The sequence below is a fragment of the Olea europaea genome, unplaced genomic scaffold, assembly GCF_002742605.1.
Source record: "Olea europaea var. sylvestris unplaced genomic scaffold, O_europaea_v1 scaffold139, whole genome shotgun sequence".
Classification (NCBI taxonomy): Eukaryota; Viridiplantae; Streptophyta; class Magnoliopsida; order Lamiales; family Oleaceae; genus Olea; species Olea europaea.
The window spans coordinates 100,418-122,165 of record NW_019231420.1 but is presented as its reverse complement, the minus strand read 5'-3'; the positions used below and the strand labels follow the sequence as shown (position 1 = coordinate 122,165).

General features: G+C 34.2%; 1 protein-coding gene and 1 long non-coding RNA gene across 3 annotated transcripts; one reads left to right on the top strand and one right to left on the bottom strand.

The window, feature by feature from the left end:
* The first annotated feature begins 2,700 nt into the window (after window positions 1–2,700).
* LOC111375576 (leucine-rich repeat receptor-like protein CLAVATA2) lies at window positions 2,701–5,192 on the top strand. The gene has a single exon (XM_022998413.1). It carries the CDS (start codon window positions 2,960–2,962, stop codon window positions 5,144–5,146), a length of 2,187 nt encoding a protein of 728 aa, XP_022854181.1. The 5' UTR covers window positions 2,701–2,959; the 3' UTR covers window positions 5,147–5,192.
* A 775-nt stretch (window positions 5,193–5,967) lies between these two features.
* LOC111375575 lies at window positions 5,968–10,198 on the bottom strand. Of its 2 annotated transcripts, none has more exons than XR_002699331.1 (6): window positions 10,093–10,198; window positions 9,906–9,983; window positions 7,230–9,794; window positions 6,540–6,714; window positions 6,345–6,409; window positions 5,968–6,261 (listed from the first exon to the last, which is right to left on the bottom strand). It is a non-coding gene; the product is annotated as an uncharacterized LOC111375575 (long non-coding RNA). The 2 variants fall into 2 exon arrangements; XR_002699332.1 differs by having other exon boundaries at window positions 5,968–6,247.
* Window positions 10,199–21,748: the final 11,550 nt, after the last annotated feature.

Below are 21,748 nucleotides of genomic sequence, written 5' to 3'. Positions count from 1 at the left end.
TGATGAACATACAAGAGTTATAAGAATCAAAACTGATGAAGATGATGATACCCCTTTATCATTAAAAGAAGAAGAATATAGATCATTTGCTAAGATTGTTTATGAATTGGAAGAAAATGAATCTTATTTTATTGCATCAGGAGATCATGTTTATCCCAGATTAATAATTACCAAAGATGCAGACCCTTTCATGGTCAAAATGGCAGCAGATTATGGATTTCTGGATTTGATCTATCCAGGAAAAGATTTAAAAGAAATTGAAAAATTTGATGATATATTCAGGGCAGAAGTTTCAAAATTTGCTCAAGGGAGATCGATTTATATCAAATTTTATTCAATAAGTCCCGAAGTTGATGGAAGGATATACTATCCTGCTGAACATATTATTACCATTGGATATGTTGGCCGAGATTTCCAGATTGAAGTTGGCCAAAATAATAAACCATTGCCTAAAATCAATAAATCATGGATAAAATCTCGAAGAGTTTTGGGGATGAAAGTTCTTTACAATATTGCAAAGAACTTATATGATAAAAAATTCAGATGCTTGTGCCAATATAAAGGATGGACACTCCTTACAAATAATGGAAAAGAAAAATCTACCATTTTGAAAAAATATATCCAAAAATTTGATACTCATCAAATTAATGGAAGTCCAACAACAATTCAAGAATCATGCAGATTGAGGGAGTGCCCCACATGTAGACAAAATTGAGAGATTGATGGATGGAAAATAACCTACCACTACCAAAGCATCTGGCCAGCTGCGTATGAAGACAAAGATGGAAAAGCAATAATAGAAAAGCATCTAGCCAGCTGCATATGAAGCCAAAGATGACAACGCAATAATAGAAGAAAAGATGCCACTTCGATGAAAAAGTAAAAAATGCATGTGAAGATGTAGACCCCAGGAGGAAAAGAATAGAGAGGCATGTGAGCTTTTTTTCAAAATTCTGATATATGTAATGATGTAATAAATCAATAATAGTAAGGTTGAGTCATGTATAAATAGAGGTCTTTGAGGAAAGAATGGGGCATCTCGAGTTAGAAACCATTCTCTTTCCTTAAACTTTTTTCAAAATCAGTTTTTCTGGAAACCCCTTGTATACAATAGAAACCTTGTATAAATCATTATAAAAATAAAATTTCAATCTTTTGATATCAGAAAACTATGAGTTTCTAAACCTCCTACCCCATAGATTCTTGATAGATTGAAGAAGATAATTTCTTTCTTACTTTAACAAAGAGAGAATTTTCTTTACTTAAAATCTTTATTCTTAATTCTAAGAAAAGATACAGTGAAGGCAAGAAGTTGAAATAACAGAATTCCCATTGAGGCAAGATGTCGTTTGAGGGAGCAGTTTGCAGATTCAGAGCCTGAAGGTCACTCGGTTCTAAGAATACAGATTTAAGATCAAAAGTAAGGTAAAATTATTGTCTTTGTTAAATTTAGAAAGAATTCTTCTAATATCTTGAAAGAATCGTAGGGATTATTACTTTTCATATTTGCAAAAAACTTATATAACATGTTGTTATTATTATTCATAAAGCTTGCAAAGAATTATCTGAACAATGCCAAGTTATACAATTAAAGGATTAGATAATCTGTTAGAAAAATTATTGAAAAAAATAAGAAATATTTTTGCTCAACTAGAGATTATGGATATTTCATCTGAGGAATATGATAATCTTAGTAAATTACATGACAATTATATTACAGATTATGCTAATTTATTAGATCAAATGATGGAATTATATATTAAAACTCGAAATGAGAGAAATAGAGGAATTTAGAACTATCCCAATAAATTAAGGATATCTTGTGCAAAATATGACAAATTCCTTCATTAAGGATATTATAGACATTTTACCAAAAATGAATAGTAGTAGGTCATTTATAAAAATCTCCTAATTTAAATTTATAAACAAAAATGAACTCAGTTTTGAAATGTCATTTAAAAATGTGGAAGATAGGATTGGGAGAGGGACGTCACGTGACACAGAATCTGAAAAAGCATAAAGGCGTTCAAATGAAATAATATAAAGGTAATCACTTTATTACACGGTTCCCTAGATTATGCTTAATTGCTATTCTTAAACTATATTAGGGTAAAAGTCATCCCACTATGAGGGAATTTTCATTTTAGTTAGTTGGGCGGCGTGTCTGTATCTAACACGTATAATGTTATGTTAAAATTGACACTTCTCGAATACTTCGTGATATAAGTTAGGTGTGCGCGTGCACACACACACATTTTAAATTTCTAATGCTCAATAAATATGTTAAAGAGTAACTAATGTTATTTTCTGTAACCGTTAATTTTTTATTTTTTAATTATTTTTTATATATTTTTCTATTGACATTAGTATGCATGGTGGTACAAGCTTGTGTTTTAACACATTGAACTATTGAAATGTGAATTTTCGTGCAATTTCTAAAAGTTCGAAAATTTGACTATTATGCTATTAGTCAATCGACGAAGTCTATTAACATTGTCATTGTTCACTTAAGAACACTGATTTTTGTGAAGAAATCGTCGTCAGTGAATAAATTGAAATAAAATTAAAACTTCAATGATGAGTTTGAAAAACCAAAATAAAAGTAATAAAAATAATAATAATAATATATGAGACACTAAATTGAAATCTACTTAAAAGTTAGGTGACCTCCATTGTTTTGTGCCCACTAATATTATATTCCTCAGTATCTTTCTCTCTTAGTTCAGTGTGCTACTCTCACAAAAACCAGAACAAAAACAATTCAAGAAACAAGAGAGAATGTTGGTTCCTCATTCCTCAGTCCCACTTATGACCATTCATTGATGTATTCTGAAGGAAACTGAGCCGAGCTATTTGTTTCAGGTATTCATTAATTACTCATTCATTCTTCAATATATACCTAAATAACAGCACTAACACCTCATACCCCATCTTATCTTCAATCATTTTTAGTTTATCCATGAAAGAAATTACAAACTTGGCTTTTGGAATTATTAAAACCCATAAACTAAGCTGTAATTTAGTTCTGTTCTTGCTACTTTGCTTGTTAAGCCCACCTTCTGCATTTGGTGTCGACCCACAAGATACAGCTTCCCTTTTGCTCTTTAAGTCTCACATTCATGACCCTTCTAATAGTTTGTCAAGCTGGGATTTTGCTGTTAATGGCAGCACCACCTGGACCGGGTTCACTGCCTCAAACCGGACCGGCCGGGTTACTGCACTCAACATTACTGCCCTCAACTTGTCGGGCACACTCCACCCCTCTTTGTGCAACCTCTCGTTTCTTGAAACCCTTGTTTTATCTTACAACAGCTTTTATGGTTCAATCCCTTTATGTTTTCAGTTGTTTAGGAACCTTAGGATTCTTGATCTTAGCCACAACATGCTTACTGGTGTTGTACCTAATACACTTGTCACGCTCAACCAATTAACTCAGCTTGATCTTAGCCATAACATGTTAAGTGGTACCATTCCAGTTTGGTTTGGCAATTTCTCCACCCAATTGGAGAAACTTGATTTGGGATTCAATAGTTTTAATGGAGAGGTGCCTAAAAGCTTGTTATACTTAATGTCTTTGAAGTATTTGGATTTGTCTCACAATTATCTGATGGGAACTCTTGTTGAATTTCGCCAAGCTTTGGTGTATCTCAATCTTGAATCGAATTGGTTATCTGGCACTTTGCCTTGTTTCTTGTCATCAGCTGAATCAATGTCGGTGCTTAATTTAGCGAATAACTCAATTGTGGGAGGAATCCCGGCTTGTATTTCTGGTCTTCGTGGGTTGACACGCTTAAATTTGTCCCACAATGCAGTGAGATATAGGATTTCCCCAAGATTAGTTTTGTCAGAGAAGTTGATTGTTTTGGACTTGAGTTCTAATGAATTGTCGGGAAATCTTCCCAGTGGTATTATTGAGAAAGCGGAGAGGTCAGGAATTTTACTTCTTGATTTATCGAACAACCAGTTCACTGGAGATATACCAGCATCGTTAACGGAATTGAAAAGTTTGCAGGCGTTGTTTCTTTCGCACAATCTTCTTACAGGTGAAATACCAGAGAGAATTGGAAATCTGACATATCTTCAAGTGATTGATTTGTCACACAACTTATTATCAGGCTCGATCCCTTTGAACATTGTTGGCTGTTTTCAGTTACTCGCGTTAATGCTAAAGAACAACAATCTTTCGGGTGAAATTCAACCAGAGCTTGATGCATTGGATAGTTTGAAAATACTTGATCTAAGCGAGAACCAGATATCTGGGGAGATCCCTCTTACCTTAGCAGGATGCAAGTCATTAGAGGTTGTGGATTTGAGCTCTAACAATCTCTCGGGGTCGTTAAATGATGCAATATCAAAATGGTCGAATCTCAAGTTTCTCTCCCTTGCTCGTAACAATTTCAATGGAGCTCTGCCTGGTTGGTTATTCACCTTTCAAGCAATCCGAACATTGGAACTCTCAAGCAACAAGTTCTCTGGCTACATACCAGATGTTAACTTCAACACTAGTTTGATTTTCAATAATATTGACATCAGCAGAGCAACTTTCGGAGAGCTTTCAGTTTTAGAAGTTTCTGTCATTGTTCCCGATAAAACCGAATTGATCTTCAAATACATTCTTACGACAGCAAATGGAATCGATCTGTCTGATAATTTACTGCGCGGTGAAATCCCATCCGGAATATTCACACTGCAAGGCCTTGAATACCTGAACTTGTCTTATAATTTTCTTGATGGTCAAATGCCAGTGAGTTTGGGGAAGATGAGGAGTTTGAAGGCACTGGATTTGTCTCACAATTCATTGTCAGGTCAGATCCCAGGAAATATATCTAATCTCGTGAATTTAACAACCTTAAATTTGTCGTACAATTCGCTCTCTGGGGTTGTGCCTACAAGGCAAGGATACGGGAGATTTCCTGGAGCATTTGCTGGAAACCCAGAGTTGTGTGTGGAGTTATCTGGTGATGGCTGTAGGAGACAAAGTGTTCCGGTAGTCGCAGCTGGAAAGAGGTTCGCACAAGATATGGAGGATGGACCGATTTTAGTTTGGGTTTTCTGTGTAAGTAGTTTAGTTAGTTTCTATGTAGGAATTGTTGCTCTCTTTTGTTGTTCTCAAACGAGAAACTACATTTTGCAGACAAAAACTTGATGTCTTTTTTATGTTAAGTGAATGATAGATTCTTAGTTTCTTTCCCTATCTTGTTGAACTAACATGCATCAATCCTATATATGCTTCAAAGCTGGCTTGGCCTCGGCCTCGGCCTCCATGTCCTGTGCTTAACCTGTGCTATTCATGTCCCCTTGGTTATTCATTAGATTAGAACTTAGTCGTTCATGATAAACAAATGACTTACAAACAAGAACCTCAAGACAAACAATCATAAAATAACTGTAGGAGAGCAGTTAAGAGGGACATTTCCATTACTGTTGCTATAAACTTAAAAGTGCGATTGTTGAAGAAGGCCCCCCTGAGGGCTGAGTCATCTGATACCACTTTAGAAGAGCTAGAATTCTGTAATATTGTGTGAGGACTTGTGGCCTAAGGGACAATCTAATGTAAACAGTTCTATGTGCGTATGCCTCCCAAAAGACAACAGAGGTGTGCAAAGATTTTCTTAGGCCAGATGAAGCCCCGAATGAAGGATAAAAGCTTTAGTAGGGATGGCACAACTTGAGAGAGTTTTAATGAACTGTCCTGCCAAGGGTAGTAGAAAACGGGGAGAAAGACTTTGTCACACAGTAAATAATCAACATTTCTTCTTTGGGACACGATATTCTCAATCAAACCTAAGGTTGGAAATGCTGTTATTGGTTTTATGGGGCCCTTGGTAATTTATCTAGGAATGTGCTAATTATCATATTTTGTTTTGAACTTTTTACTGCTGTAAAAACTCCAACGTAATTATTAACATCTCCAAGTGCTATTCAATTTCCAACTAAAAATATAAAACATATATGCTCAAGCTGTATAATGCTGTACAATAGAGACCATATTACAGTGATCATACGGTTTAGCCAGATCTGATATTTGTTGGGGGAAGGCTCCACTGTCCTTGAAACCCTACTGCTCCACTCTGAGACTAGTCGAAATACACATGGAAATTTCGCCGTTTGAAATGTACGATAATTAACTTGAAATGACAACTCTTCTGCCTCCAAGAATCACAATAAGTTCATCCATGAATCTCAACCATGAATTTCACAACTTCACCAAACTTGTCTGAGCTAATATCTGATGGGCCTGTTCAAACTTCCAGATGCAAACTGATATTTTTCAAAGTTCCCTTAAATTTATAGCTTATGGGTCTGAAAAACGAATATGATACTAGAAACCTCAAGATTTTTACCTGCTGAACAATTGGATTCGCGGATGAGGAAAATTCATGGGTCGTTCCTTGCCAAACAACCTTTCCTTCATATAGAAATAACAGCCTAAGTGTCGTATTAAACTAGATGAGACGAATTCTTGTATTCCCAGATGACAAAGGCTGAACTTTTTTAGAACAAGGTACTCTAATGTTGTGGATTGAACCAATCAATACCTGTCTACAGCTCTTCTGATGGTACCATGTTGATGAGTGAAAACAACTTAAGATGCAATCTTCAAGGTTTCCCAAATGCATCCTCACCTTTCATATGAACAGAACGGATGAGATCTTCAACTATGGTAGACGCAATAGGATCAAGACCCGCTGTTGGCTCATCATAGAGGAGCACCTGCTCAATAGTGCATGGAACTATTGTCAGAAAGGAGAATGACTGCACACGGTTAATATCTTCAACATTGCAGAATATGGTAATATAATTCTTCTGCGTGTCAAAGTCAAATCATTTCACATAATCCAGTCATAAACATTAGAGCAGAAGAAACAAACAGAAGTATATCTACTCAAGTCAAGACAGCTGTATTTTCCCAACATGGGAAATTTCCGAGGCAATGTTCACATGAGGATTTTTCACCAGTAAACCCAAGCACCTAACTAAGATCAAATCAAAGTTTTGGTGTATTTGTTGGCCGAGTAGTTGCTTCAACAAGAATAATTGAACAGTCTTTTTCAAGTATAAAATAGCTTTATTGATTAATCAGACAAGTAATTTAAAGCAAACACAGTATTTAAGATAATATCGGTTCAGTGAAACATTACTCGAGAAACTCAAAATTAACAGACCTTCGTAAGTAAAAACATAAAGGGGAAATCACTAAAAAAGAGAAATCACTATCAATTACATACCCCTATTTCCCCCTTTGTTTGATCTAATCCGTATCCCTTTTCCTCAATTATCGCGGGGTGAAAGAGGGTGGCTTGACTAGGGGTTGCCACAGAAAACTGCAGGAAAAACAAGAAACACCAACATACACTCAGGCTCTATTGCATCTTTTGTGGTATCAAATATTATAGAACGAGCTAAAGCAACTGTTTTTTTCATTCCCCTGGAAACTCAGAAGGCAATTGTTCTTCAACATCCTACAAAAAAAATATTGATTTGATTTATTATGGCGACAAAGACACGAAGAGAAATAAACAAGTACACAAGCAATGAATGAATGAAACCTTTCATTGACTTCACTGAATTTTCTATTTTTACTTTTGACCTTCTCTCAAATTTTACTACGTTAGCACATTGAGCTTATCTTAGATTTTGGTGATTTATCCAACCAATTTCAAAACTTAATAGCACCTTCAAATCATTTCATTCCACAAAGCCTATAAATAGTCACTAACAGCAAAAAAATTGTTTCAACCACACCACACTATACCATATTCAAATAGATCTTTCCACAATGTTTTAACTGCTTAAACTAATATTATCTCATCATATACTAGAAGCAGGGCATAAAATCAAAGGGAGATTTTCAATACCTACATGTTACTGATTTAGTGAAGATCGAGTCTTGCATTTTCTCTTCGTGCTACAACTATACCTATCAAACTAACAGTTAGCATTTGCCCACTGACCACTCAAGAACTGCTAAATCATAAATATCAAGGGAGATTTTCAATACCTACGTGTCTTCATTCACTATTTATGTGATTGACACAGTAAATTATCTATCTGGCGACTCCTCAATAAAATTACTAGTTGCATATTTGGTTGCCCAACCGTTGGGCTCAATATCTGGACTGACTATGATAATTTGAAGAATTAATCTCTAGAAGTTCTATAAAATTAATCAATTAATTCTTAACTCTGTGGCATCGACTTGACAACTAATCAATTTTCTAGGAAATCAGCCAAATTAATTCGACCCAAATTTTTACCTTTATACATGTACCGCTAATACTTTCATAAATAATTAAAAAAACGTAATATTTTCTAAACATGAAGGGATTAAAAAAAAATAAAAATACAATAAACAAAATTAAAATCTTTAACGACTTAAATTATTCTTCATTTTCAACCACGCAAGCACAATCAACCTCCAATAGCGTCGAACCCGCCTCTTTTAGTTACCTATAAAATATTTAACATATACACGTGAGACATAAATCTTAATAAATGAGTAATAACGAATTTGCATCTCATATTTAATTACGAAAAATCATAACATACATATAGAAACACGAGAACTAAAATCCAAACTTCGTGGCTATAACTCCTGTAGCGCTACTAAACTCCGATCCTTTGAACTTACACATATAGGACTCTTATCATAATCATAATTTGGATTTTCCGTATCATCATATTCATAACATAAATTTTCGTAAATTAAATGATGAAAGAGCAATTCGTACTACTATGCTTACCTTTCACTTAACAATTCAAAAATGATAAAAGTGATTGTTGGAGGGAGTTCCTTGAGCCGCGTGTCGGGTTGTGTGATTTTGTAAGTGTATGACTTTATTTAATATGAAAAATATAAGAGAAAGAGTAAAGGTGTAGAGACAAAGTGATAAAGACAGAGAGTAAGAGTGTAAATAGTTAGTGAGGGATAATTCGATGTTGAGTTTAACTCCTATTTATAGTGTGAGTTCTTGGACCATGTGTAGAAAGTTGAAAGAAAATGGCTAAATATTAGACATTGTCAAAGCATAATTAGTGCATTGTTTTGAAAGTTATCAAATCAATACCTTTAATCATGTGATTAAATCAATTGACTTAACTTGAATTTTGGTGTAAATGATGCATGTGGTCAAATCAATTACCTTTATTTATGTAGTCAAAGCAATTACTTTGCTTAAAATGTGGTGAATAATGCATGTGGACAAATAAATCATCTATAATCATGGCTAATTGACATATTCATATAATTTCATTTAACCTCCAAATTATCTCTTCACTTAGGTCCTCAAACTTTGGTTAGTAATTATTAAGGTCATTTAACTAGGCTAATTAGACTTTAATAATAGCACACTTACATCTTAATTTTTAATTTAACGACTAGTAATAAAATTCGGGATATTGCATTATAGTTCCAATTTGTATCTGAGCGCATATTTTAAAAAATAAAATTCTTGTGCTCCCAAATGTTCCATCATTTTTTGTTAGTAATACTTTCTCATCATCTCAACATTTTAGAGCGTTCAACAAAATTTTATCCAGGCAAATAATAAGCATTTTTACACCTTCAAACCAACAGCAGCTAGAGTTTCAGTCACAAGCTCTGCAATTTGTTCCTCAGCCATAGCCGAATTTTCGTGTTGGTCATATCAAGAAGCAAAGGAAGCCAGAAATTCTTGTGTCAATAAGAATAAAGGAAAAAAATGCAGCAACAATTTCTGCATAGTATCTTACAATAAGAAACCAACGTTTTCACGAACAGTTAAAGAATCAAAAAGTGCTGCATTCTGAAACACCTGTATAGAGGAAATGAATTGAAAGAATCGTGTTAATATGATAGTTAAGAAAATCAATTAACTGAGCCTTATTCCCAGTACAAAAGATGTATAATAATGTATATATCTTACCAAGCCAATTCGAAGTCCAGATATTTCCTCTTCACTGATCAAACCATGGCGCTTTCTACCTCGAACAAAAACCTCACCCTGATCGTCAAGCATGGTTCATAAAAGATCCCGAGGGTCAGAAACCCAGGCTCTTTCCGAGGTACAATATAGTGCCAAGATCATAGAATAAAAATGTGAGAAGAATTACCTTGTCTGGATATAGTTGATTTACCGGTCCCGACGGACCAATTATTCCACCAGCCTCTCCATGTTTAATCTGCAAATGGGTAAAAATATTTTGATTTAAATTCATGGAAGAAAACTATTTGATATAAGTTTAAGTAGACGAACATTCTTAAGAGAATGAAATTGAAAGGAAATAAAGTTCAACTCTACATGAAACTCAAAAAGTGCAAAAATAATACAACTATGAGGGCGTTTGTTTTCCATTTTTGTAAAAATGAGAATGAAAAATATAGTCGTTATGAACTACACACAAAAGATAGAAATTCAAATTTGGTGGCTTGATGTGATGGATAACGGTCTTATTTTTCATTTTAATGAGAAAAGAATGGGAAACAAATAGGGGCTATAACAATATCTGACATGATATGATCCTATGATAAAACCAAACATGAGGATACACGTGCATCTATAACCCACAGGAATTCAGAACCATCCATATCAAATATTATTCGACATAATACACGTTCATAGAAAACAAACTATGGGTCTGTTTGGAAGCGATTTTTTCACCCAAAAAATTGATTTTTTGACCATTATTTCACTATTTCAACCGTCATATTTGACTTATTCTCTCACAGGTGGACCCCATTTTTCTCCTAATGGTCAAAAAATCAATTGTCAAAATTACTCCCAAACAAGCTCTATATTTCTGCCCTGAAAACTAGATCAAATTGTTGTTGAAGTTGTCTTCAACCAAGGCATAAGAAATAATTAGTCATATCAAACAAGAAGGATTCTGAATTATGAAAAAATAAGCCAAATACACAAAAAGATGAAAAGAAAAGGAAGATAATATGCAACAACAAGCAGCCTTAATCCTGACGAAGCTGGTTTGGCTGCAAGACTGTTGGGCAATCAAATCATTTACATCCATCCTAGGCCCAAAAAGAATACGAAAATAAAATATAATTGACCCAAGCAAATCATGAAGCAAAAGATATTTTTTATTAAGCCAATTGTTGAATCAACCTCAATTAATGCCGATAAGAGATTCCACCATGGAGTTGAACCCATGCAGAAAACTTATAAAAATTATTATGGAAGTTCACCCTGAAGCTCACACCTCTTAAAATGTGCTTTTCTCCGAAAATGACTTGTAGACATCTCAACATTCAATAAGCACGTCCATTTCATCCTTTAACTCCTTCGTAATCCTCAAATTCTCTGCTCTCTGAGAACCCTGAGGAATATGAAAAAACAAGAAATCAGCTAACAAGTGCACCGCAAAAGGCTTCCACTGTACAGTTACAAGTTTAAACCCAATTCCACCGTTAGTCTCCCCAGTCACCATATCTCGAGCATAAAAAATCTTAAGTTTGTCATCCCCATCAATGTTCTAAGTGTAAAAGCAAAATCATAGCCATAGGCAACCTATCAACTAAAAGACACAAGGAAAAGAAACTGAAGAAACTAAATGCTTGTGTCAATGTGAAATATATATATTATGATTCCGATTTGAGGTGCCATTTAAGCTGTCAAACATGGTAATCACAAGTTCAAAATGTTGGAAATATAAATTTATATAATTCATATTAAAAAGTGAAATTCCCTATTCGTGAATGAATTTTAAGTCTCGAAGTTCATGCCATGAATCATTTTCTTTCCACTTATATGTGCGTTTATTTTTAAAAATTTGATGAAGTCTTCAAGTATCTTTCATGTTTCCAAATTTATGTATGTTCGCTGAGAAAGTTCACAAATGTCCATGTACTTAGTTTTATCACCTAATACTCCGTGAATGTTGGTTTTCTCATACGCTATGTAAAGCCTTCATTTGGAACAAATAAGTGAACTCCTATATTTCATTGTCTTGAGCTTTTTTATTGCATAGCAAAATGTCTAAGGATTTTTAATCCATCGATGGACTTATATGTGTGAATAATTGCGTGTTAAATTAAAGGTTATCGAATTCGATTGAGCCCAATTAAAGTGATCTAATAAGGTTTCGATTTTGGACCGTTATGCATCCAATTAAAGTGTGGATTTACATATGTCCGATGATGGGATGAATTAGGTCAAAAGGCATCGCTATATAAATACGGTTATGGTCCCCGAATCACACGTAGAGAAAATAATGTATTGTTCATTCTCTTCTGCATCCCATCATAAAGAGAAAAGGAGACTACGTGTAGATTTGGAAAACTAAATCGCAAGATTCAAGTATTGCATTAACTATGTTTGATTCAAGTACGCTTCCTCTATAATTTATGTATTTCTTGATGATTTAACCTGAAAGATCCGCTGATTTAAAGTAATAAATTATCTTACAAGTGGTATCATAACCTTTTCATGTTAAATAATTGAGAATCAATTTTTTTTGGGATATTGGTTCTTGCAATATTTTGGAGTTTTCAGATTTGATGATTTACTATCTATATTTTGTTGAATTTGAAAACTTTTGCCATATAATTTTTCGTTATTTTCATAATTCAGATTAATAATTGAGAAGAATTCAAATTGTGGTTTTTTTTTTTTTTTTTGGGTTCTGGATTCAGATTCTTTTGGGGATTTTAAAAAAAATGTTGAACGAGATCTAGCCGGTGGCAGACCCGTCGCTTGCAAAGAATTTTTTTTTTTTTAGGTTTTCAGTTTATGTGAATTTTGGGGGTGGGGGCCTCACGTGTAAATTGGATAACTTGAGGCCCCTGTTTACAATTAGGGTTAGGGTTATAAAATTAAGGTTTCAGTCTTAACATTTAAGTTATATACAAGTTTGGGCCTTTAAGTGTTGAATTTAATAATTCAGTTCTTAGGGTTTAAAAATTAATTAGTTCGGGTCATTACAGTTCTGAATTTTATAATTAAAGTCCTCAAACTTTAATTATTAATTCAAATTGGCCCCCAAAGTTTATAATTAATTCAAATTGACCCATAAGTTTCAAATTTTCAAAATTTGATCCCTAAAATTTTGAATTGGTCATTTTTTGGCTCCTAAAGTTTTAAATTTGTTCTAATTGATCCTCTAAAGTTTTGAATTAATTAATTTTAATCCCTAAAGTTTCAAATTTATTAATTCCAACCCCTAAAGTTTGAAATTAATTAATTTTGCCCCTTGAAGTTTTGAATTATTAATCCTAAGGCCCCTAAAGTTTAAAATTAAATATAATATGCAAAATTGGTGATTCTCTTTCTTAAAATTTGGTACTAAGGACTCTTTTTAAGAGATATAATATTCAAAAGTTGGTCAATTGAAGCAACATGTTGCCAAAGTAACCTCTTTTATGGAAATTAACTAATTTAGAATATTAAAAGGTGTTTGTGCATATGCTATTTATGGAAATATTGGTCGGCCCAAAGGAATGTCAATATTTAGTCGAATACACGTGCACCTGTGGTGATAAACATGTGACAATTATTTGGTTTAATGTGCGATCAATAAATCGGTCCAAAGAAAAGTTTATTGATTGACACGTTGTTTTATTGTCAATGTTTAATCACTACGCCAAAAGTACCGTTTACAAGTCAATATTTCTATCCAAAGACTAGATATTGATGTTATACTGGGTATCTTGTCATGGACACTACCACTATTTGAGATTATTATTATTTATATATTAAAGATATTCATGTGAGCTATTCATAATAATCGTTCTCTAATTCAGTTTCAGGTTTTGCTGCTAATATCCCTGCTAGCATCAATTCAATTCCAATGCTTAATGGCACAAATTTCAGGGCATGGTAAGAAAACGTGATGATTGTTCTCGGAGACATGGACCTAGATCTTGCTTTACGGATTGATAACCTGCTGCACTTACTGATAAGAGTACCTTTGATGACAAGAGGGAGATAGAAAAATGGGAACGATCAAACTGCATAACCTTAACGATCATGAAGCGTGTTATTCTAGAAGCATTCCGGGGCACTATATCCGATAAGGTGACTACGGCTAAGGGCTTTCTTGAGAATCTTGAGAAAAAAGTTTGCCAAGAATGAAAAGATTGAAACAAGTACATGTTTGGCAAATCTTGTCTCAATGAGGTATAAAGGAAAATGAAACATTCGGGAGTACATTATGGAAATATCTCACATTGCTTCAAAGCTAAAGGCACTCAAGTTGAATTTATCTGAAGACTTGTTGGTGCACTTGGTTCTGATATCCATTCCGACACATTTCAGTAAGTTCAAGGTGAGCTACAAATGTCAAAAGGACTCATAGTCCCTTAATGAGCTCATCTCGCATCGTGTCCAGAAAGAGGAAAGATTGAAGCATGAGAAGACAGAAAGTGCTCATTTAACCACCACCTCTGAGGACAAAAGGAAAAAGAAAAGGAAGATTAATAAGGAAGCTGCGGCTGTAGCACCGCAAAAGAAACAGCATAAGGAACCAACTGAAGGTGGTTATTTCTTCTATGTAGCTGCAGGTCATAAGAAAAAGAATTGCACCAATTACCACGCATGGCGTGTAAAGATAGGTATTCTTCTTCATTTGGTTTGTTCTAATATTAATCTAATTTCGGCACCTAGACATACATGGTGGATAGATTCTGGTGCAGCAACTTATATCAGTATTTCTATGCAAGGTTGCCGAAAATCAAGTGATGGTGAAAGATACATCTATGCTAGCGACAGCAAGAAGGTGGAAGTAGAGGCAATAGGAAAATTTAGATTATTGTTAAAGACTGAATTTTATTTGAATCTTGTTGAGACATTTATTGTACTGTCTTTTAGACGAAATTTGATTTCTATTTCTATTTTGGACAAATTTGGTTATTCTCGTTTATTTGGAAATGAAAATTTTAGTTTGTTTCATGATTCAAAATTGGTTGGTTCCAGTTCTTTATCAGGTTACGATAATCTTTATTCAATTAATATAATTACTTCTTTTAATGAATCCTTGCATGTAAGTACTCGAGGTGTAAAGCGAAAATTAATTGGTGAGAATTCTGCCTTGTTGTGGCATAAGAGATTAGGTCACATCTTCAAAAGAAGAATTGAAAGACTTGTGTCTGACGAGATTGTCGACCCTTTTGACTTCACAGATTATGATCTGTGTGTCAACTGTATAAAGGGAAAACAAACCAATAAAAGGAGATTTCAAACTAATAGGACTTCGGACGTCTTAAAACTTATCCATTCGGATATTTGTGGACCATTTCCTATGGGTTCTTGGAATGGTCAACAATATTTTATAATGTTCATAGACGACTTTTCAAGATATGACTATATATATCTCATTCATGAAAAATCACAGTCCCTGGATGTGTTCAAAAACTATAAAGCCGAAGTTGAGAACCAACTAGGCAAAATGATTAAAAGCGTCAGATTTGACCGTAAGGGTGATTATTATGACAAATATGACTGTCCAGGTTAACAACGTCCAGGACCATTTGCTAAATTCCTATAGGAATGTGGTATCGTCCCACAATACACTATGTTGGGTTCGTCCACTATGAATGGTGTTGTTGAGCGACGAAACAGATGCTTAAGAACATGATAGGGAGTATGATTAGTCATTCTACCTAACCAAAATCTCTCTGGGGTAAAGCATTAAAGACCGCAGCGTATATACTCAACAAAGTTTTAACTAAGGCCACTGATGAAACCCCATATGAGCTTTGGACAGGGCAAGAAGCTTAGTTTGAAACATATACATATTTGGGGGTGTCTAGCCAAGACAAGGCCCTATAAGCCAAATGAAAGAAACTGGACGCAAGGATCATCGGTTCCTATTCTATTAGATATTTTGAAAGGTCCGGAGGTTACAAGTTTTATGATCCCACAACTAAAGGCAATTTTTAAGACAGAAAATACTCGGTTCTTTGAGGATGTTGAGTTTGCGAGAGGAGAAAGGGTTACAGGCTTTGTCTTTGAGGAGGAATATGTTGAAATTCCTCTAATTGCCATTGACAATGATCAGGTTTCTATCCCTGACATTGTTCAAGAAGCAACTCAGGATCAAGACAATGTTATATCTCCTCTTCAAGATCAACAAATTGTTCTAGAAGAACAAACTCTACAGTCTCAAGAGCCAATGCCATTAAAAAGATCCACTAGAGAGGAGAAATGCGTTTCGGATGATTACGTCGTATTTCTCCAAGAACATGAAGTTGACATTGGAATAGTAGAAGATGATCCGATCAACTTCTGTCAAACCATGAAAAGTTCTAACTCTCAAAAGTGGCTCGATGTCATGAATGAAGAGGTAAAGTCCATGAAGGACAATAACCTCGTTCCATTGCCTGAAAGTGCGAAACTTATTGGTTACAAATGGACATTTAAGACCAAGATGGATTTGAATGGTGATGTAGAGAGGTATAACACTTTTTTTCGCAAAGGGCTTTACACAGAAAGAAGCAACAACGATTATAAAGAGACTTTCTCTCCGATTTTTTCGAAAGACTCTTTCAGGACTATAATGGTATTGGTAGTGCACTTCGATCTTGAGTTATATCAGATGGATGTTAAGACAGCGTTGCTCAATGGTGACATTGATAAAACTATTTATATGGTACAACCAGAAAACTTCGTATCGGACGATGCAAAGCAAATGGTTTGTAAATTAAAGAAATTCATCTATGAACTTAAACATGCGTCTCGTCAATGGCATTACAAGTCTCATCAAGTGATCATTTCATTTGGTCTTAAGATGAATTTGATCGATGATTGTATATACCACAAGTTCAGTGGGAGCAAGTATATTTTTCTGATTTTATATGTCGATGACATATAGCTTGCCAGCAATGATATATGCTTATTGCACAAATTTCAAGCAAAGAATTTTGAGATGAAAGATCTTGATGACGCCTATTTTGTATTAGGAATTCAGATACACCAAGATCGTTCTCGGGGTATTCTTGGATTATTACAAAAGAGTTATATCGAAAAGGTACTTAAAAAATATGACGTGCAAAATTGTAAACCAGATGACACCCCTGTGGCTAAAGGAGATAAGTTCAGTTTAAGTCAATGCCCCTAAAAATGACTTGAAAATTAAAAAAATGCAGAAGATTCCTTATTCCTCAACTATAGGGAGTCTAATGTATGCTCATATTTGTACGCGTCCGGAGATAGCGTACATTATTATGATGCTAGGGAGATATATAAGTGACTCGAGAATGGATCGTGATGAAGCAGCCAAATGGGTCATACGGTATTTATAGAGAACAAAAGACTACATGCTCACATACAGGAGATCAGATCAGTTAGAGATCATCAATTATTCTGATTCTGATTTTGTGGGATGCCAAGATAGTAGGAGATCCATTGCTATGAAGCATCAAATCATGGAATATGACTACGTAATTTTGTCACTGAGCTGCGCATTATGGACAATATAGAAAGACCGTTCAAGTTATTTTCTGATAATAAATCAGCAGTGTTATATTCCAATAACAGCAGGAGCTTGAAGAAGTTGAAACATATAAAGATCAAGTTCCTGGCTGTCAAAGAAAGAGTTCAGAGTGGACAGGTGTCAATAGAGTATATTGGGACAAACTTCATGGTTGCGGATCCGCTTACTAAAGGATTGGTACCCAAGGTCTTTTATGAGCACACTGCTCATATAGGTGTAATGTCTCTTGAAAATATTTAGTTTTAATGGGAGTTTGCATTTTTTGTGCTGGACACATATACTGCCATTTTGGATATAGCTTAAGGTTAAAGTTATTTTCGGTTATAAGGTTTATTTGGTTTATTATCTCTGAACTTGTATAAAATGATCTCACTAAAATATTAAGGTGGACCAGTTGAAAATAGGCATGTTACAGATCACATCACATCACATGTAATTTCCATGCTACATATCTATGCTTGATCCATGTCATTAGATTATATTGATATACGTGACCATTGATGGGTTTAGTTACAATGAAGGTAGCGAAAGCTGCTTTGGTCCTATATTGATATGATTGACGGACTGGATTGTTTGGGGATGCATTCAGTAATTTTAGCAAAATTCTGAGTACTTATAAGGTTATATTTAATGTACAATTTAAGGTGACACATATAGCTCAAGTATGAGATTGTAAGGATTTTTAATCCATCGATGAGCTTATATGTGTGAATAATTGTGTGTTAAATTAAAAGCTATCGAATTCGGTTGAACCCAATTAAAGTGATCTAATAAGATTTCGATTTTGGACCATTATGTATCCAATTAAATTGTGGATTACATATGTGTAGAGACCGGGCCTAAGTCCCTAATTCCATTATGGGCCGAATTAGGTCAAAAGGACATCGCTATATAAATACGGTTATGGTCCTCGAATCACACGTAGAGAAAATATTGTGTTGTTCATTCTCTTCTACATCCCATCACAGAGAGAAAATAAGACAACTTGTAGATTTGGAGGACTAAATCGCGAGATTCAAGTATTGCATTAATTATGTCTCATTCAAGTACGCTTTTGCTATAATTTATGTATTTCTTGATTATTTCACATGAAAGATCCGATATTTTAAGGTAATAAATTATGAGAAAATTTCATTGGGTGTTAAAATTTGGCTTTGCATTATCAAAAATGTCACTATTTAAATTTTCTATCAAAAATGTCAATTTAGGACATTTTTTACCCTCTGAATTATTTGAATACATTATATATTAATTTTAAAACAGGGGCTTGCAAATTATGAATTTGCATAACAGACCCTTGTCTCCAACATCAAATCTGCTGTTGAAAATCTAGAATTTTTTAAAAGGAAAGAGGAGGGAATTTGAAGTTAGAATCTCCTCATGCTGATCTTTTCTTCGGATTTTACTAAGAGAATTCTTCAAGTTCATAATTATTTTCTTAAGTTTCTTGTTCTTGATATTCATGAATTTTTTTAGTTTCAAAATTCATTCATATGCGAAATATGTTTATGGATCATTTTGGTGCTTCAATTCATATGTTCATTTATTAATGATGGGTCCCCTCATGTGTGAGGAGGCTGTACACCATGCTGTATAGTATGGTGTACAACAAGCATGGTTGTTTCTTCTTCCACTGTCTTTAAAACTCTCTTTGTAGTCGGATGCTCAGTGCAATCCATTATGACCTGCTATTAGGAGTGCACATTGGCTATGGTTCACCAATTATTGCATCCTTGCGGCCATCTCGTAAACCAGACACAACAAAGGGCGGGTTAACTACCTTGAGAGGGTACCTCGATCCTAGCACAATGATTTATCCACGTCAACAGACTTCCATTGAGATAATTCTTTTCTTGTTTCCATAGCGAGTTTCATATTACTTCTAATTTCGAGTTAATCGCTCCAATAGTTATTTAACTTAGGTCCATGTCTTTGATTGGTCACTAAATTTTAAAATGCCGAGTTTTGGCCACTGAACTTTGAAAAATGTTGAGTTTTGATAATTGAATTTAGGTTCATATCTTCGAATACTTACTGAAATTTAAAATGACGAGTTTTGACCATTGAACTTTGAAAAATGTTATACATTACCTACTGAACTTTGAAAAATATTGTATATTACTCATTTAACTTTGAAAAATGTTGTACATTATTTACTGTAAACTAAATATTTTTCAAAATTCAACAATTATACTATTGAGAAATGTTCGGTGACCAGAACTCGACATTTTAAATTTCAGTGAGCAATATAAGACATTGACCTAAGTTCAGTGATCAAAACTCGACACTTTAAATTTCAGGATCAATGAAAGACATAAACCTAAGTTCAGTGATCAGAACTCGACATTTTAAAATTCAGTGATCAATTAAAGATATGAATCTAAGTTCAATGATCATTGGAACAATTTACTCTCTAATTCCTCTGCAGTATTTTGGATAATCTTAATTTAGTTTCGTCCTTGTTTACTAATATTTTCCTGGCAAATTCCAGCATATCCATTCATGTTTAAAGCAATTTCACAGCCAACAATGTAACCCGCAAAAATATAAATCAGTGATCACATATGAAAAATGTAACAACGAAAATATAGTTAAATAAAAGAAATCGAAACCATAAAGTTAAGAATCAACCACATCAATTAGAGAAAAGGGGTTTCTCCAAACTTTGTTCATACATTGTATTTGGTAGCTGTAAAATCATTTGGCGGCGCCATCTCCTCAGGACATAATTTAGTGGTGTAAAGGATAGGAGTGGGGTTATCTCACGCCTTGCTGGCAGCCGCAGTATGGGGGTTCGATTCCCGAAATATGGAATTAGACTCCTTGTAGGCGCAGTGTACAGACAGCTCTTGTTCCCTAACTTATTGGGACACATCCTGCGATTTACGTCTCTCGCAAAGCTCTAGGGATGGAGCGGTGGGAGCTCTCAAGGTTGGGGTTCAACCTTTTTTTAGAAATAATGCTTTTCTTGGATTTTGCAGCTCCATTATAATGGCCCCTGCCACTGCTGCAAATGTTGGAAGGGGTGCAAGAAAACGAACTCACCAATGAAACCATGCTTCTTTTTTTTAATAGAAACATTTTGGAGACCACCCAGATTCAATATCATCAAATATGAGATTGAATTTTTGGGATTTTAAGAGTTTATATCAAAATTTGTAAAGCTTTTTGGATTTTGACGAGGAGAAAGTAGTGCCCTGGGTCTCTTGTGACGGTGGAAGGGCAGGGTGGTCCCGGGAAGAAAACATGAGAAATTTGCAGTTGAATCATCAAACTTTGACAAATGGAGTATATGGTCCTTATTTAATTTTTCCTTTTTGATCTTTCTACTTCGTGCGCTCGTAGAAATAAACAAATAAAAAATTTAGAAAAACAGTCGAATAGAACTTCCATTTGCATACAATTTACAAATTTAGATAAATATTAATTTCAACTGCACGTTCATATATATTACTCGTTATTATTATTTACATATTTCGTTTGATTCATTATTATTGATTTCACTATTCTTATTTGTAAATTTGTCAAATTGAGAATTAAATCTCTTTGAAATTTTCATGTTCTCATCTCTTTATATTTATAAAAACTTATCCCTTTTTCTAAGGGTCCAAATCGAAGGGTGCATGTATTATTTCTCAAGTCATTCTTGTAAATGGAATTAATTTTTGATAATTTTTTAATTGATGTATAATGTGTCTATTTATAATCTTAGCACAAATCATATGAGTTCATGGAAAATCGTTATTATACATGGATTTTTTTATTTGATTTTATATTTTATAAACATTAGCGTGGGATTCGAATAATCTATTGCATTTCACCTAACATAAAAAAAAGTCACATTGTCTGTTCCCCATCAAACAGTCTCATGCAAGTTTTTTGGTATAAACTTAATTTGGTGTCAACTGAATCTAACCAAAACATTGTCAACAACGACCGTCTAGCCCATCTCTTGTGATTGATTGAGTTTTTTATTTGATTTTATATTTTATAAACATTAGCGTGGGATTCGAATAATCTATTGCATTTCACCTAACATAAAAAAAAGTCATATTGTCTGTTCCCCATCAAACAGTCTCATGCAAGTTTTTTGGTATAAACTTAATTTGGTGTCAACTGAATCTAACCAAAACATTGTCAACAATGACCGTTTAGCCCATCTCTTGTGAGTGATTGAATAAAATACCGTTGAAAGAAGAGGTGGAAGTATCTCTCATGACCTTTTAACAAGACATTGGGTACAAAAGGATTCAATTGCACCAAAAATCAAAGTTTGAGGACGTAAATGTCAAAATTGCAGTCAACTTAGGCTTAACAAATGTCATCC